Source organism: Ochotona curzoniae, unplaced genomic scaffold (assembly GCF_017591425.1).
Source record: "Ochotona curzoniae isolate NIBS_2020 unplaced genomic scaffold, NIBS_Ocur_1.0 scaffold_2476, whole genome shotgun sequence".
In the NCBI taxonomy this organism is placed as follows: Eukaryota; Metazoa; Chordata; class Mammalia; order Lagomorpha; family Ochotonidae; genus Ochotona; species Ochotona curzoniae.
The window spans coordinates 16,255,716-16,274,214 of NW_024467095.1; the positions used below are offsets into that span (position 1 = coordinate 16,255,716).

General features: G+C 43.3%; 1 protein-coding gene across 3 annotated transcripts in view; it reads left to right on the plus strand.

Annotated features, from left to right (window-relative positions):
- HIPK2 (homeodomain interacting protein kinase 2) overlaps positions 1-18,499 on the plus strand; it is a 174,251-nt gene that overhangs the window by 45,732 nt on the left and 110,020 nt on the right. For all 3 annotated transcript variants that reach the window (XM_041002163.1, XM_041002164.1, XM_041002165.1), the window contains exon 2: positions 15,473-16,556. In XM_041002163.1, coding sequence (XP_040858097.1) covers positions 15,473-16,556 — 1,084 coding nt within the window. The remainder of the gene's footprint in view (positions 1-15,472; positions 16,557-18,499) is intronic.

An 18,499-nucleotide genomic window follows, 5' to 3' on the forward strand; every position in this document is an offset into this window, starting at 1 on the left:
TTTTTCCCATTTAGTCACCATAAAGTAATTTGATTCAGTGTTTCCAAAGCAGGCACATTTGTAGCCGATAATCCTAAGCCTCCTAGTTGTGCAGACAAGTTATAGGTGGTGATTAGTATATGCACATTTCAAATCACTGATAATGGTGATGACAAGGACTCCTGCAATATTGAACACGTTGATCTCATTAAACAATTTGATAAGTTTTGAAAGCAGTGTGAAAATGTGGAACGTTTGGAAAATGTAAAGTTGTCTCTAAGAATGGGTGGTCTGGTTTTAATGGGTGAGTATGCTGTGCATCACAGTGTAATTGCATTAAACCTCATTAATTCAGACTCATTAGGGACAGCAGCATTAAGGAAAATTACAGCACTTAGGATGGGCCAAGTTGCACTATAGTAACAAACAACTCCCATCTCAGGGGCTGGAAACAAAGATTTGTTTCACACTTACTCTCCCACTCTGTGCTTTGACTCCTCTTGAGTCTCTTCTTTATCCTTATTCACTTCCCAGGCTAAGGAGGGTTCCTTCCTGGATCTCTGCCGATTACGGTAGCAAAGGAAAGAGCTCCAACGAGCAACCGACATGCTGGCTTGAAAAGCTTTGGCCCAAAAAGGATAACTTCCTATGTACTTTTCTTCAGCCAGGACTAATCCTGCTTTGCGTCATTCAAGTTATCCAAGTTTTAGCAGACATTTTCAAAATGAAGTGAGTTCAACACAATTTATTAGGACACGGAGGAAAGTATTTTGATGTGTATATTTTATTTCATCCTTCAACATTTTCTATCCTTGTGTTTTTAGTAAATAGACTAGTGAAGTGGACATATGTACAAATACACATATTCTAAAGAAAATAAATATCACATATATTAGAAGTGAATGTCCAGGCCCAGCTCAATGGCTTGGTTAGCTTATTTCCCCTCTTCAAGCACCAGGATCCCACACTGATGCTAGTTCGTGTCCCGGATGCTTTATTTCCCATCCAGCTCCCTGCTTGTGGCCTGGAAAAATAGTAGAGAATGTCCCAAAGCCTTGGGATCCTGCACCCTTGTGGGAGACGTGGAAGAAGCTCCTGGCTTCAGATTGGCTCAGATCTGGCTTTTGCGGTCACTGAGGAATGAACCAGTAGATAGGAGATCTTTCTCTATTTTTCCCTTTGTCTGTATATCTGCCTTTCCAACAAAAATAAATAAATGCTTTTTAAAAAGTGAGTATCCAATTTTTTTAGGCACTCCATCTACAAAGGTGACATCATTATGTATCTAACAAATACAAATATGCAGTACCTGTACTGTATATGTATTGTGCATGGGAACTGGGTCTCAGTTACAACAAAGGCTAGTGCTTTTGATGAAAATGATACATTAGAAAATACAAGTTTTGAAGGTAAATTAGATAAAGCACAGACTTGTATTTGAGTCTTTGGAAGCCCTTGGCATTTCCCAAGCATCCTCTAGGGAATCTTGGGGAGTCAGTCTTCCTAATTAACTTGTCTGTTCTCAAGGAATCGCAGTTGAAAAAAGGGACAAATGAGCCCTTATCCCATTCCATGGTCTATTTCCATTGTCTGTTCATTCAGAAACAGAGTATTGAATGTATCCCATGTGCCAGGAAGCATGCTGAGTGCCATGAGTGTTCATCTTTCTGGTAAGCACTGCATTGGCCAAATTAGGCTGGATAGCCTGGGTGAGATTTCTGGCCTTTGTCTTCTCATTTTTCTCCAGACACTTCTTTAGGGTTTACTTTGTGTTGGGCACCACGCCTAGTGATTTTACATGTGCGTGTGCATGTGTGTGGGTGTATTCAGGAGCGTTGTTATCACATAGTGTATAGTTGTAAATAAATGCCGCAAATATTGGGGCCCTGTGAGATGCTGCCTCCATTTCTAGACAAAGGGATAAAGACACAAAGATGTTAACTTGCTGAGGTCACACATCCAGCACCGGGCAAGCTGGCAGCTGACTTGGTGGTAGGAAACTCGGAAACAATCTGTAAATGGGCTCTGGTAATACAGACACTGTTAGGTTGGAGACAATGGCCTGCATGGCCAAATGCCATCCTGTCTGTTAGGAAGCAAACCATTGCAGTGCTATTGCCTCTCAGCTGAGCACTTAGAGGAAGGTGCCCCACAGCAAGAATGGAACATGATCAGAGTGGCACCTCCTCCTGGCACTGTGGCACTTTGGATGACAGTGACCTACAATGTGAAAATTTCCTTGCATGGAACCAAAGAACTCACTAACTTGCACAGTTTAGCCTGGGCTAAACTTTCATATCCACAAATGCATACAGAAAGACCAGTTTTAGTATTGTAATTAATAGCACATTATATTTTTATTGTGCTTAGTAGTTTTCCAAAGCTTATGATGGTGTTACTTTATTATTTTGAGCATCTTGTCGATTTCTCCAGCCTTCTCTTTTCTTGCCTTTTCTTTTTTTCCTTGTCCTCCTTCTCTCCCCCTGTCCCTGTGGATTTTTTTCCTTTGGTAACTCGCTGCCCTTCCTGCTCTCTGTCATTCTGTGGAGGTGGTGCTTCTTCCACCTTCCCAAAGTGATCACTAATGGAGGTTAGTCAGATGTCAGTTAAAGGCAACTGGAAGGAATGAACAACCCTCCAGGGAATAGAAGAGTGGCAACGCAGAGCTGCTGTTATAAACAGTGGTTGCCATTTACACCAAGTAGGAAGGATTGAGTATTACAGGTTAGGGAGAGGATGAGAGGAATCCTATAATGGAAGAGAACCCAGGGGAGAGGGTTATATGCATCTGCATCACAGGCATCCCAGTGTCTGGATAATGTCTTTCACAAAGTTTTCTTTGCAGTTAGATAACAGGCTGTGAAAGAAATGTTCCAAGACATACATAAACATGAGTGCAGGAGGCAGCAGACAGGTGTTGTAGGGAGAGCAGAGCACAAATGACAGTCCTTTGTACTGGTCTCTTTGTATGACTCTATAGCAAGAAGCTCAAGTGGGGAAAGGCAGGTTTGAGCAAATGCATTCCTGAGCCGTTGATGCTGCCACTTGGGAGGGCAGATTCCACTTTCGTATGCCTTCTTCAGAAGTCTCATTGTTTGAAGTCAGGCCTCCATCACGATGAATAAATATATTTGCATAGAGAGAGGAGGTGTTTAGCACCCTGGCAGGAATTGGAACTAAAACGTGGGAGTAAAGCCGTGGTTGCTTTTCAACCCAGAGGCCACAAACACAGGCTGTAAGGCTGTGAAGGCACCTGCCATTTGGCTGGTATAACTGTGATTGTTATAAATACTTTATCATAGCTCTGAGTTCAAATGTGTTTTTTCCATGAAATACATCCTAAAGTATATTACACAGTGAATTGGTTTTCTGGGGCCGGTGTAACAAAATGCCACAAATGAAGTGGCTTAAAACAACCAAAATTCACTTTCTCACCTCTGGAGGCCAGGAGTTAGAAATCAAGGTTATCAGCAGGACACTCACGTCCCAGGCCAGGCAGACTCCTTCTTTGCCTCCTTCTTTGTTCCGGGGAGGGTCGCAACAATCCTTAGTTCCTTGGTTTGCAGCTCTGTACCTCCACATCTACATCTCTTGTGTGTGTGTAAATATCTCTTCATGAGTTTACCAGTCACATTGGATTGGGACTCACTTTCATGACCCCATCCTAACTCAGTTACATCTGCAGAGACCCTATTTCCAAACAGGTCACGTGCAGCATTTTGTGATTTAGAATTTTCAGCGTATCATTTTGAGAGACACAGTGATAGAGCATCACAGAGTAATAGAATGTACATGTTTTTTGCTTTTTGTTTTTTTAAAGAGGGTTAGCAGCCATATCATAACGGGAACATTGAAATAGGGGAGAACAAACTAGGTTTCCATTTTGCATTCAGAGTATGGCCAGTATTTCTGAGGCAGAACTTGAGTGAGTGCAAAAAGACAATTCAGCTGTAGGCTTGGCATGACCTGGGGGAGCCAGGTAAGTATAGTCCATTATATTTCTTTACCAGTATGGTTCCAGACAGCTAAAGATAACACTTTTTTTCATATAAAACAAAACACAAAATCTACCAGATCTAAGTCTTGATTTAGACTTCATGAAACATTTATAAAGTGTAAAAAAGTTCATACCAAGGCTTACCTCACATCTATACCTGCTGCCAGACCGGTTTCCTCCTTTTCTGCTTTCATCTCCCCTGGGCCTGAGCCAGTGGAGGACTGATGTGTCTGCAGTAGAGAATGGGTAGAAGGCCTCAGGGACAGTTGCTTCTGTAGAGATTTATGACTCAAGCACCTGAAAACTAGTAATGCTGAGGCTTTTACCATTCTTATTTTTAGAACATATCAGGGACGAAGTGAACAGCCTTTGTAGATCTTTGAAGAAAAAAGAAAAAGCATATTTAAATGGAACTCAACAGGGCTGAAACCGGAAGTGTAGCTGACTTTGTAGGTATTTGCTGTTTTCACCTATTTGTTTAAAGGCTATCTTCTTGAGCTCCTCAATTAGAAAGAAAAACGTCCAGTCTGTACATATTTTGAGCTAAAAGTGTAACATTGATAATAGGGGAGAGTTAGAGCGTCTGTAAGAAAAGATCCATCCAGCAGTTTCTCACTGATACCAAGATGGAACTGGGGAGGAGCTCTTACTAATCCCTAATCAGGGGCACTGCACTGGCTCAACTGGCTAATCCTTCATCTCCAAGCACAGCATCCCATATGGGCACTGGTTCATGATTCAGCTGCTTCACTTCCCAACCAACTCCCTGCTCATGGCATGGAAAGGCAACAGAGAATGACCCAAATCCTTGGGACCCTGTTTCAGCATGAGAGACCTGGAAGAAGTTCCTAGCTCCTGGCTTCAGATCAGCTCAGCTCTAGGCATTGCAGTCATTTGGGGAGTGAACTAGCAGATGGAAGATTCTCTTTCTCTCCCTCCTTCTCTGTACATCTGCTTTTCCAATAAAAATAAATTTTAAAAAAAATCTTTTTAAAAATTATCATGCTATGCCCGGTTGTATCTGAGTTTACTTTTGAGCCTACATGGGTCACTTCTAAAATATCTGAAGTCCTCAGAATCAGAACTGAAAACCTAGTTTTGAAGATCTTACTACCCGCTCTTCTACACTGAAGTATACAGAGTGGCATTCCTGTGTGGCACTGTCCAAAAGCACTGAACATCAACTCATGAAGAACTAGATTTAAAATAATCCCTTTCTTTGCTTTTCCTTATTTCCACATAAGCATTTGACAAATTGTAAAATACTTATAGGTCTTTTATAGCAAGACATAAAGAAAGCATACAGTAAAATGCCTTATCTCCAAGGAGGGAAAATCAGGTTGTTGTTGTTTTGTTTTGGTTTTTTTTTTTTTTGTAATATCATAACTTGTCCTGAGAAAAAATGCATTTCAGTTAAATGCTTTCAGTTTATCTAAATCTGTTGTTAGGAGTTGAATTGTGCTCCCACTCCTATAGTACTACAGGATATAAGTTTATTTGGAGATAGGTCTTTTAGATTTTTTTTCATTTTTATTCACTTGAGAAGCAAAACCACAAAGAGACATACTGAGAAACCTTTGTCTGCTGTTTTGCTCCCCAAATGTCTGTTATTAGGCAGGGCGGGAAGACAGAATCTCTAGGCAAGCTGAAGCCAGGAACCTGGAACTCCATCCAGGCTTCATATTTGGGTAACAGGAGCCCATGTACTTAAGCTATCATCCACTGCCTCTTAGAATGGACCAGAGGGAAGCTGAATTGGAAATAGGGTGGCCAGGACCCAGACTGGTGCTCTTGTATAAGTATAAGGCACTCAAGTAGCAGCTTCAGCTACTAGGTCACAATCTCTAAAGATAACCACTTTGGAATGAGGTGTTCCAGGTGGATCCTCATCCAACATGGCTGGCACATAGGAGAGGCACAGAGAGAAGATGCCCACCTTGTAAACCAAGGCAAGAGGCCTGGAACAGATCTTTCTTTCACAGGCCTCAGCAGGAACCAATCCTGCCAACCCCTAGGCTTTGGACTCCTGTGTCCAGAATTTTGTGGCAACAAGTTTCTGTTTAAAGTAGCTCAGGCTGGTACTGTTACAGAAACCCTAACTGTTGTTTTTGGCTTTTTTAGATAATTAAAATTTCTTAAATTAAGATTTATTTATTTTTATTAGAAAGTCAGATTTATAGAGCAAAGGAGAGACCGAGAGAAAGATCTTCCATCTGTTGGCTCACCCCCCAAGTGGCCACATTGGCCAGACCTGAGTCGATCTGAATCCAGGAGCCAGGAGCTTCTTCTGGGTCTTACACTTGGGTACAGGGCCCCAAGGCTTTGGGTCATCCTCTATTACTTTCCCAGGCTGCAAGCAGGGATCTGGAACGGATATGGAGCATCCAGGATACAAACTGGTGCCGATATGGGATCCCAGCAAATGCAAGGAGAGGACTTTAACTACTAGGCTGCTGCACCAGGCCCTAAAGAAAAATATTTATTTGAAAGATAGAGTTGCAGAGAAAGAGAAAGATCAATTTTCCATCTGCTTCCACTCTCTATATAGCCACAACAGCTAGAGTGGGGCCAGGCCAGAGTTGGGAACCTGCAGCTTCTTTCAGGTCTCCCACATGGGTATAGAAGCTTAAGTACCACCTTAGCAGAGACTTGAATCTGAAGTGGAGCAGCTGGGACTCGAACCAGCACCCTTATGGTATGTGGGAACTGTATGTAGTGGGTTAACTCACTTTACCACAATGCCAATCCCGCTAGTTCAAATTCTTAATGAGCTCTCGTTTCAAAATTTTTGATTGTTTGGGTTTTTTTGTACATATTTGTTTTTCTTCCATAGATCCCATGGACAAAGAACCTGAGAAGCATTTATGTATTACAAATGTCATTCTGTCTTGCACCAAAATTGTATCGGTTTAGGGATTTTTCAGACTGCTTTTGACCACTTCATACTATGGCCTATTGATAGTCAAATATGAATACATCAACTACAATGAAAGCCCAGTATAGTCCAAAGTTATGTGACAGAGTTAGAGAGGCGTTTAGAGAGATTTGGAGTCATCAGTGAAAGAAAAAGAAGTTAAGTCTGAATGTGGGGAGGGCGGATTTTGACAAATAATGAGCCAGTAACTGCACAGATACGTGGATAATTTGCAAAAAGTAGCAAAAAGATGTTTTTTCAATTGAAGAAGTATAACTCGTGGTATAATTTACAAATTTAAGGCAAATAATGTAAAAGATTTTGCATGTTCTTAGGAGAATCACATTTCTTGGAAGAACAAGGAGCCTAACCTGTTGTGTGTGGTTCTCTTCCCGGGGGAGCACTCCTTTCTCTCCTCTGACCCCTGTGGGAAGAGAACACTCCTGGCTTATTCCCAGCCAGGCCCCGACCCGCCTTCTCAGTTTTCACTCTCCTGGATCAATCCCTTAATTGTGTTTATTATCACTTTATCCTTGACTTTTCCCTGTGACTCATCCTGTCCTCCTCATACGATTTGACAATGCCTCTGCCCCCAAGGATTACTGCATTTGCCATCTGCTCTACTTTCTACACCATTTCTCCTGGGAAACAGCTTTACTCAAATGGATTTCATTTTCATCGGGGTGTTGATGGGAGCCCTCAGATCGCCATCTCTCACCATGACCTCACCTGTTCTCCTGACCTGGTTTTTTTTCTCCTTCTGGTCCATATGAAACACTTCCTCTTTGCTATTACTCATACCTGAAATGAATGCCGTTCCAGGAGAGCCCTTCTAGCTAGATATGCTCTCACAGTCAGCAGCTTCATTCTCTCGGTCAGCTCGGGATGGAGACTTGTTCTGCTTTTGTAGTTGTCATCCTGTCCTTTGTTTAACAGTATTTTTGACCATGTTCCTTTGTCTTTGGCCACATCCACAAATAAGTTCAGGCCTAACCACCTTATCCTCTTTTCCTTCCAATGAATTCCGATAGGCTTAAGCCATCCTGTTGATTTGTTGATTGCCATTGTCTTTTCAGCGTGGTTAGTCTTCTCACAGCTTTTGGCCAAAAAATAGGAAGTAGCTGTTGATGTCAAAGACCAGCAGGTCCTGCCATTTTTAACTTTAGTAAATTAATTCCTTGCCTCAAGAGTTTCAGGATGAATAGCTGAGTGCAGGACATTTCAACTTAGATCTACAATGAGTGCTTAGAACTCAGCTTCTTGAAAGCTGGTCCCATTTTTTTTTTTTTTTTTTTTGCCCTCTTTCAAATAGTAACATTTAAACACTATTACCATCTTCCCTAACACCATTCATGGAACCACAACTCATTTGGTTCTCTGAGACATCTTTGATTTCCTCTCTGCTTTGCCCTTACAGCCCATCAATATGTCCTACCTTTTCTTCTGTGCAGAGCCTCATGGTTTTACTACTTACTTTCTGTTTGCTCAGGCACTTTCTTAGTGCAGATCCTTCCCACCTCCCCTCTGGACTGTTGTGACAGCCCAGCCAAGGTCACTCAGCCCAGTGCTCTGCCCACTGTGCCACCATGCATCATATGAGTGACACTTACCTCTTTAAAGAGATAAATTCATTTCATCTTAGTGATTTCATTTAGTGATTTAATGGTTATATTTCTCAAATGCCATACTCACCAGAGAATACAGAAATGATAGATGACTTAAAATCATTATGGCAGATGTCCATCACTTTACCAGTCAGTCAAGGATGTCCCACAGTTTGCAACCATCTTCTCTCCCTCATCAGCTTTCCCCTTTCCATTGATTTCTGCTGTACCTGTCTCCCTATTTAATGTTTCTAACCTAAGAGCCTAAAGAACAAAGAAGCAGAATGGGTAACATGGGAATAGTAGCATAGAGACTTATATTATCTCCCTAAACTCCTTTTACTCATCTGTAAAATAAGGGGGTTGCACTGTACCTCACTTTTGTGGGAAGTAAGAGCCAGAGTCTAACAGACACAGAGAAAAGACAATCTTGACAGTCCCCCTATAACTTGCTAATTCTGTGTTAGTGACAGTAAGAACAAAGGTCAAGAGAGAAATGGAATAGCTTTGTGGCTGCCCTGCACACTAGCTCTCTTTCATATGTAAAAGCTGTTCTTGTGTTGAAGTTATCCAGGGATGATAATCCTGGAGAGGTGGCTGGTTGGGTTGGTGTACACAGGTGGCTGTTTCTTGCTTTATTGTTTGCTGATCTATCACTACCATGCCAGAGTGCTTTGGTGGTCTCCAAGCAAAGCCAAAGTTCCCTGAGGACAGAGACAACAGAGCTAGTTGCTTCTTTGACTAACACTGGTTCACTGACTGACTTATGCCTGATTCTTAGGATCTGGAACACCATGCATTTGCCTTGCAGAAGACACCCCCTCTTTCTAATGCAGCTAGAATTTTAGTTCTGCAGTGAGACCTTTTCTAACTACAGCCCACCATGATTCCTGCCTCTGAACTCTTAACATTATTTACTTTGGAAAATTGCTTAGATTGGCTGGAACTGCCAGTTGCCCTTTTAAATTTACATTGAACATGGCAACCCCAGGAGATTTTAAACCCCTTCAAGTCGAGTAGTGATGTCTCAAAGGTCTTTGCATTTTCTGTTGTGCCTAGCCTCAGTCTTTTTTACATAGAGGACCCTTAATGCAAATTTAATAATCGATTCTATTTCACTGTTTTTCCTAGCTTTCAATGCCCAATGCTACAGTTAACTAGTATTGTTAGTGTCACCACTGACAAAAAGAATTCTGTTGGGCTTGTGGTTGATCTGAAACTGTGCTGGGGTGGAGTTTACTACACAGTTAACATCATATAGCTGGTGGATAAACAGATTTTGATTGAAAATAGCAGAAAAGGCCCGCTGACATTTAACATACACTCTTTGGAAAGATGTATCATTTAGAAAGGGCTAGCCTAAAGTGATCTTTGTACTACGTGTGAAATACAAACTTGATAAGTAGAATACTTACTAAGATTTTAGGAATATTGTTTCATAGTGAGTAAATTTTTTCCACTGCTTTTCAACCTCCTGGGGCATCATATCATCTTTTTATTCAGGATCATACAAATTAAACCTTTTCTCGGTATTTGGAAGTGTCCCTTTAGATGCATATGCCTAACACTCCTATGTTTTTTACAGACTCCTTTTGATGTGTTCTGTAATTTTATTGTATCTTATATACAAAATACGTGGGATGGTTTGACATTCCATTAGGCATAAGAATTGGTCCCTCCTTTGACTTCTTGATTTCAGTTTTTAAAAACAGATTTACAGCTTTCATCAAATACTCATTCAGCCTAAATGTGTGTCCAGATGATTTTACGAAGTGAAAAAGCTGGTACCTCTTAAAATAAGATGTTCTTGATTCCATTCTCTTTAATAATGTAACTGGATTCTGAGTGATACTCTATTTAATATCTTCCAAACCCAAATTAAATATTATATACTTGTACTAATTTTTTTAAAAATGCTGCTGTTTCACTTATCATTCCTTCCCCTGAGCTCTGGCAAATTCAGTGATATCTATTTTAATTATTTTTATCAAAGTATACCCTCGCTCATCCTTGTAGTTTCACCAGAATTTGATCTTCCAGTAGATAATTTGAGGGTGGTGAAATGGAAAGGAAGTGTACTCAGATGTGAAGCAACTTTTCAGTTCATCTCATTGTGAAATATAAAGTTATGAAGAAACTAAGCAATTAAGGAAGGGAGACTACGTAAGTCAATTCCTTAGCAAATGTTAACTTTAACAAACCTATGAGTTATGATCTCAAGAAGATTATGAAGAGTTTTAGATTTCTTTTTGCTGGATTGGAAAAAAAATCCATAACATCAGAAAAAGAAATTTCTTAAACCTTAAGGTATGGGAGCAGATATTTGGCATAGTAGTGAATGCATTTTTTTGGTATATTCACATCCCGTCTTGGAGTGCCTGGATTTGAGTCTCGGCTATGTTTCTGATTCTAGCTTCCTGCTTAATGTATATCCTGGCAGATATCAGGCAATGACTGAAAGAGCTGGGTTCCTGCCATGCAGGAGGAAGCCCTGGCTGAGTTCCCAGCTCGTGGGTTCAGCCTCACCTATAAGCCTCAGCTGTTACTGACATCTGGGGAGTGAACCAGTGGATTGGGAGATCTTGTCTCTCTCTCTCTCCACCTTTCAAATAAATATGGCAAATAAATAATTTCTAAAAATTACCATTAAAAATTGAATACATTATTAAGACAAAGAGGGACAAAATGGTACATAGAATTACCTAGGCTTAAACTCTGAGTCTCTCACTTCTTGTAGGAGCTTAAGCCCATCACTTGACTTCCTATTTTTTTAACTTATGCTTTATGAGAATAAAGTGGAGCGGGTGCTTTTATTAACCAGCTTGGCTTAGCAATGGTTATGCATGACTGTTCAGGAAAAGTCTGCTTGCCCTGTTCACCCATTGACTGTTACAATGAGAAAATGCCAAGGACCAACTAACTTTATAAAGAAAAGAGATTTATTTAGTTCATAGTTAGAGAGGCTGAAAATCCAAACAACATGGTACAAGCTATGCAAGGGCACTATGGCAAATGGTGGGAGCAGGTGTGGGAGTGAGAGATCACATCCCCAAGAAGGAAGCCAAAGAATGATTCAGGCATTGGACACCTCTTAGAACAACTTGATTTAGAAAGAGTTCAGGGATTTCCTTAGGGGCTTTCTTAATCCTTTCTGAGAGCAGCCACCCAAGGATCTCCCACCAGGCCCCACCTCTTAAAGGTCATACCACTCCCAACATCACCATATCAAGCTTCCAAGGGACAAATTTAAGCCATCCCAAACTGAAGTACTCACACTGTCCATAGAACATCCATGGTAGAGCCAGTATATACTTTGAATGAGAATGGAACTATTTGGTCAGATTTTTATGTTGGAAGGCCACTAGGCCTTTTTGGAAAGATTTGATTTGGGTCTCTCCTCTAGGGAACAGGTATAATGTTCCCTACTTTTTTTTTTTTTAAGGGTGTGAGGAGGAGGCTTCCCCATACCACTCCCTGTGGACTCAAAACTCAGTCCCATGGTTGTATCATAACAGCCTCCCCACCTTCCATTTAGGAGGGGCAAAATACACTTTCCTCTTCCAAGGACCAATTAGAAAGGGCAGAGATGACCTGAAAAGCTATTGAGATTTCACTTTAGGATCAAGCTGCAAGGGTCCAGTAAGCCTCTTCCTTTTCTGAAAGACTACTGACAAATAAGGAGGGGAATGGGCCTGGCAGAGTATAGGGCCAACACAGGCACAAGTGACGGGAAAGATCTAGCTCTTCCTTACAATGGGATGCATAAAGCACCCCACCCAACTTCAGGGATCAGGGCTAAACTGAAGATTAAAAGTTGGTGAACTCACCGAGAGGGTTGTTCCAGAAAAAATAACTTTCGTGGAGAAATAATTGGACATGATTTGATCATAGCCACGAGATTATTTAAAAATTAAGCTGTGAAACCACCAGTAATGTTTTCTTCCTTACAAAGATATTTTAGGAATTTTTAAAGTTATTAGTATAGCACAGATTTTCCTGAGTGAGATCTTGTTTGAATAGTCGGCTTCCCAGAGCAAAATGGCCTCTGCTACAGAACAAAGGTGACAAGAGTGTCTTGGGAATTACATGCAGTTCTTGGAATGGTTACTGTTGACCTTATAAAGGAGCCACAGTCGCTATACCAGGCCTTGCCAGAGTCGGAGGCAGCTGCTGTGTGGAAGGGTTTCTGGCCATGCAGGTTTCTTCTCTGATCCTGGGAATGTCACCAGAGACAGCCAGTGACGGTTTTCACAATTTTATGACCCTTGGCCGTCATCCCAATAACAAAGAAGTCATAAGCCACTGTCTTTTCCTCTGTAAATTTCCACTTCTGCACCCTGGCCTTTCCAGCAAAATCTTTTTGAAATAACAAAAACAGAGAAGAAGGCCTCACTGTCCTTGTGTATGACCATCATGCCTGTACCCTGCTTCCTCAGGTCAGTCCCACGTCTACTTGGGATTTGCAGGATTGAGGGCATATGGGGCCAGCTAGAGACAAACGGACGAGGGAAACATTTACCTAGCCTTTTTAGTGGATAAGTATTGAAAGATGAGCAGTGATTATTTCTGTATTGTACACAGCATCTAGAACAACATCTTTTATAGAACAATATGGATACTTAATACTAATCAATAGAAAACAACCGTTCCCATGCTATAGAATTAAGGAGAGGCTGATTTGAACAAGAGAAGGAAAAAACAGGTGACACCTAGGCACTGACATTGCAGTGCCAGGGGCTAAGCTATCGCCTGCTTGTGCTGGCATCCCACATGGAAGCCAGTTCAAGTCCTGGGTGCTGCACTTCTGATCTGGTGCGTGGGAAAATGAAGAAGATGGCTCAGGTACTTGGGCCCCTGCATCCACTTGGGAGATCTGGATGAAGCACTTGGCTGCTGGCTTTGGCCTGGCCCAGGCATTACAACCATTTAGAGAGATCTCTTACTCTGTAACTCTGTCTCTCAAATAAGTAAATCTTAATAATAATAAACAGTAACAGGTGACATGGATTCTGCAATGAGTAACAGAATAGTCTTGTCAAGGCTTGAGGATGTACACAGACACGCAATCATGACCTACAGGTGAAGACTAGAGTCTGAATTCCAAGAAAAGAAGCCTCTGTACAGCCTTGGGATCAGGATAAACGTGGAAGTGAGATCACTTGCTGGGCACTCATGTTTTGGGAAGGCTGAAGTGTAGATAGACATGGCTACTAAGTCCAGGACAGGAGCTGCCCAGTTTCTGTCTTGGTTTTAAAACCTTGATTTGAATGGACAAATATTGGCAGATTTGTCCCTACTCTCTAGAAGTCCAGGTTCCAGCTGGCAATTATTGCATGGTCAGAGAACTAATTTTTCTGGAGGTCTAGCTGGTCAGAGTACTGTATTCCATCATCTGAATACCTGCCATGTGTACTAAACTTATTATGATGCTGAGGAAAATAAAGGGAAGCTTGAAATGTAGACTGTAGCACTTGTCCCTAGAATCTAAAATGTCAAGAAGTTGAACAGCATAAAAGATAGATAAGTCAATAAGGATGAAGATTTTAGAGGCAGAAACACAATCTGTGACCAAATAAATGCTACCTATACTAAGTGCTGTAGGACCAGAGCATCAGAAATGACACTGGGGTTACACTGGTTTACAAAGGAGAGGGACAAACACGGGTTGGTCAAGTGGAAAGGAGTGATGAAGGCATGCTTGGGAGAGGTTGGGAATGAGGGTGGGTGGAGTATAGGAAAAATTCTGCAATGAGTGGACGGATCAGGTTACTAGAGTCAAGAGTTTCAGAAAGATTACTAATTGGCGCTGAAGCCAACAAGACAATTGGGATCATTTAGACACTAATGAGTGATTTTTGTTCAGAACAACATGACATCCTCAGAGATGTTTCAGGAAGGTTAATCTGATGGCCTAAGCTGGACAAAACGTGTTCAGATAGATGAGATGTCTGTATTTACATTGGCTCTGAGAGAGATGAGTGCCTCAATTGTGGAAGGGGTGGCAAGAACAGAAAAAATGAGTTGGGTGCATGAGAAATTCTGAAGGAAGGAGAGATGATTAAGACATCATATCTTCTTGTTCAAGGAGGTTAAGAAGACTCATTAAGAAAGAAAGAAAAAAAAATAAGAAGACTCATTAAGAGAAAATGAACAGTTGGGACCCGGATAACTGGTAGCATATTTTACAGACAGAAATAGAGATTTTAGGAAGGAGTTGAGAAGGCTGGATTTTTTGGAAATTGCAAAGATTTCACTTTGGGAGATCATCTTTGATTTTGGGGCAGAAGGTCAAAATATTGCAACTATGAGGTAGAACCCAGCCTGTGATAAACATGTGAGAGTTACCTACATAGAGGTGGCAGCTAAAACTGTTTGAATGGCTGATGTATTCTAGGGAGAACTGAATCAAAAAGTAATCAGTGTTTTAGTTAGCACTTTAAAGGATGAAGAGGACCCACACAAGCACAGTGCACAGTTAGACACTGGAAGAGGTTACAGATTCATAGACATTCTGATGGGATGGGTCTCATGCAGGAGGCCCATAGCCATTGCTGCCCAGGATGTATGCTGACAGAGAACCAAAGTCAGGAACTGGAGCTGGGTGTTGACCCCAGCTTTGGGATACAGATGTCAAGCACTTGGTTAAAAGCTGCCTGGAGAATAACTGTAAAACAATTCTACAGAATTAAGGCAGCTATCTATCAGAATAGCCCCAGAATGGGGCTACCCTGCAAGTCTCATCTCTCCTATTGGAGACAGTAGGACCACCTGGAACAATTTGGTCCACATGCTGAGTGACCAGGTGTGCAGAATTCTGTGGCGACTAGATTCATATTTCCAACTTTATTTTGAAGTAGGTGAGGCGGGTAATGCTGTATTTAATCCAAGCCATTCATCAGAAAGAGCTGAAATGGACATGTTGGGTTGATACACACCAAGGTGACTTGGCATTTATTTTTTCTTTTCCTTCTCTTATAGGTATGGCCTCACATGTGCAAGTTTTCTCCCCTCACACCCTCCAATCAAGTGCCTTCTGTAGTGTGAAGAAACTGAAAGTAGAGCCGAGTTCCAACTGGGACATGACTGGGTACGGCTCCCACAGCAAAGTGTACAGCCAGAGCAAGAACATAGCACCTTCTCAGCCAGCCACCACAACCGTCAGCACCTCCTTGCCAATCCCAAACCCAAGCCTACCTTACGAACAGACCATCATCTTCCCAGGAAGCACTGGGCACATAGTGGTAACATCAGCAAGTAGCACGTCTGTCACTGGGCAAGTCCTCGGTGGACCACATAACCTAATGCGTCGCAGCACTGTGAGCCTTCTTGACACCTACCAAAAATGTGGACTCAAGCGTAAGAGCGAGGAAATCGAGAACACAAGCAGCGTACAGATCATCGAAGAGCATCCACCCATGATTCAGAATAATGCCAGTGGGGCCACTGTAGCCACTGCCACCACGTCCACTGCCACCTCAAAAAACAGCGGCTCCAACAGCGAAGGAGATTACCAGCTGGTCCAGCATGAAGTGCTGTGCTCCATGACCAACACTTACGAAGTTTTAGAGTTCTTGGGCCGAGGGACATTCGGGCAAGTGGTCAAGTGCTGGAAACGGGGCACCAATGAGATTGTGGCCATCAAGATCCTGAAGAACCACCCATCCTATGCCCGACAGGGTCAGATTGAAGTGAGCATCCTGGCCCGGCTGAGCACAGAAAGTGCTGATGACTATAACTTCGTGCGGGCCTATGAGTGCTTCCAGCACAAGAACCACACCTGCTTGGTCTTTGAGATGTTAGAACAGAACCTCTATGACTTTCTCAAGCAGAACAAGTTTAGCCCCTTGCCCCTAAAATACATCCGCCCAGTCCTCCAACAGGTAGCCACAGCCCTGATGAAACTCAAAAGCCTTGGTCTCATCCACGCTGACCTCAAGCCAGAAAACATCATGCTGGTGGATCCATCCAGACAGCCATACAGAGTGAAGGTCATCGACTTTGGTTCAGCCAGTCATGTGTCCAAGGCTGTGTGCTCCACCTACTTGCAGTCCCGGTATTACAGGTAAGATTGCACCAAGACCCACAGGCAGTATGAGATGCTTGGTGGCAAACACAGAGAATGTGCAGTGGGCATCACCAAGGGGGAGATAAAATTATGCACCAAAAGTCGATCTTAACATAGTTGGGAAATTAGGGCAGTTGCATGTTGACATGACAATGAGAAGCCAGGTAAGAATGGAATCATGTGGGATGCTTAGGTTGGATGGTCAGAGTCGGAAGGGATCCTTGGGAGCTGGGGTGAAAAACAGGATAGGGTCCTCACGGCGGAGGAGGCGATGGAATGTGCCATCTAAGCTCCACTGGTAGGATGTGCATGATGCCGTCAGGAACCTGGGAGACTGCCCACCTTGCAGCACAGAGAACTCGTGAGAGGAGATGTGGTCGCAAGCCAGGACTGACTGAGACTGAGTTGTTTTGGGGGTATCATGTGCCAGACTAAAGAGCAGCAACTGTGTCCTTAGATTTGAAACAACTCTGGCAAGTTTGCAAAGCAAAAGGTTAGGGCTGAGAAGACTGTTTTCACCAGCTGGAGGAAGAAGGACTAGCCAGGGAGCCAGCTGGCTCACTCATGCGCTAAGGGGACCTCGGGCCTGGGTCTAGGTGACAGAAGAATCATGTGCATCAGGCTGCCCTTCCTTCACATTGTCAGCCACCCAACAAGTTTTGCCAGCCAGGTGCAGCGCTGGGAACAGGGATGTAGTGGAGGCCCTTGCCATCCTGGAGGCTCCTGCATACCTGCTGATTCTCATCCCCGGCTGCACATAAAAAGCACCAGGGGAACTTCTAACCTCTGCAAATTGAATCCGCAGCTCAGGGGTGGGGTCCAGCTGGTTGTTCTCTACCAGCTTTCCTGGCACCCCAGGGCATAGTCAGGGCCGACACCTGCTGCTCTGCTGGCTCTGAGATGAGAGTGCTGGCTCCAAGAGCCAGGAGTTCCTGGGCTTGGACCTGATTCCTCCACTCACAAAGCCATGCAGCTGGGGCCAGTTGCCTACTTTCCTTACTCATTCATTTCCTAATCTGTCACCTGGGAGAACCCAGCCTGCAGGCTTACTGGGCCAATCACATACTGTGGTTTGCATGCCTTAGATGCTCCAGCAACAATCAGCCCAGGTAAGTGCACAGGAAGAAGCTCGCAGACGGGGAAGGCGACAAGAGGTGGTTTTGAGATGGGTTGTGCTTGAGGCTACGGTGACCAGTCAGGTGGAAATTGAAGCTGGCAAGAAGGGAAACTCAGACTCCTGTGAGAAGAAAGATGACATTTTAGAGGTTCCTAAGAGCCACCAATGCCTGAGACCCTCCACCCTGGTGGCATCAAGGCCACACAGAGAAAGCTGGAAACTGCTCACGCCGTGTCAGCACAGCCAACCTGTCACCCATTCCCAAGGTCACCCTTGCAAGGCCTTCCCTCCAGCCATGACTCCCTCGAGGCTGCCACCTGCCTGCTCACAGTACTGTGGTAAGCCTCTCTCCCACAGGCCTCTGCTCCTCCCACCCCATCCCGCAACCTACTGGGATGAATCAGGAGCTCCAGGTCACCTTACCTTCTTCCCTGTCACTTCTCATTCTAATTGTTAACTCTTCCCCCACTGCTTCTAACTGTTCTCCTCCCTGCTCCTTCAAAGGGATGTTTTCTGAGTTACAGCAGCTCTGGCCTGGCTACTTAAGCCCAACTTTGTCCAGCAGGTCTTTTCTCTCTAAATGCACATGTGCACACGGCTCCCCCATTGTAGTAGGAGTCTCCAGAGGCCTCCACTTTGACTGCAGGCTCCACCAGGAATGGTTCTAGTCCTGTGGACTCTGCTTCCTTTCCACACAGCCCCTCCTGAGCCTTGCGGTCCATTCTCTGGCCCTACCACTCTGAGGAGACGGCCTGGCTGGCCCCGGAGCCTAGCACTTCGCAGAAGAGCGGGGTTGGAGTTGGTGGAAGAAATAAGCCCTGAG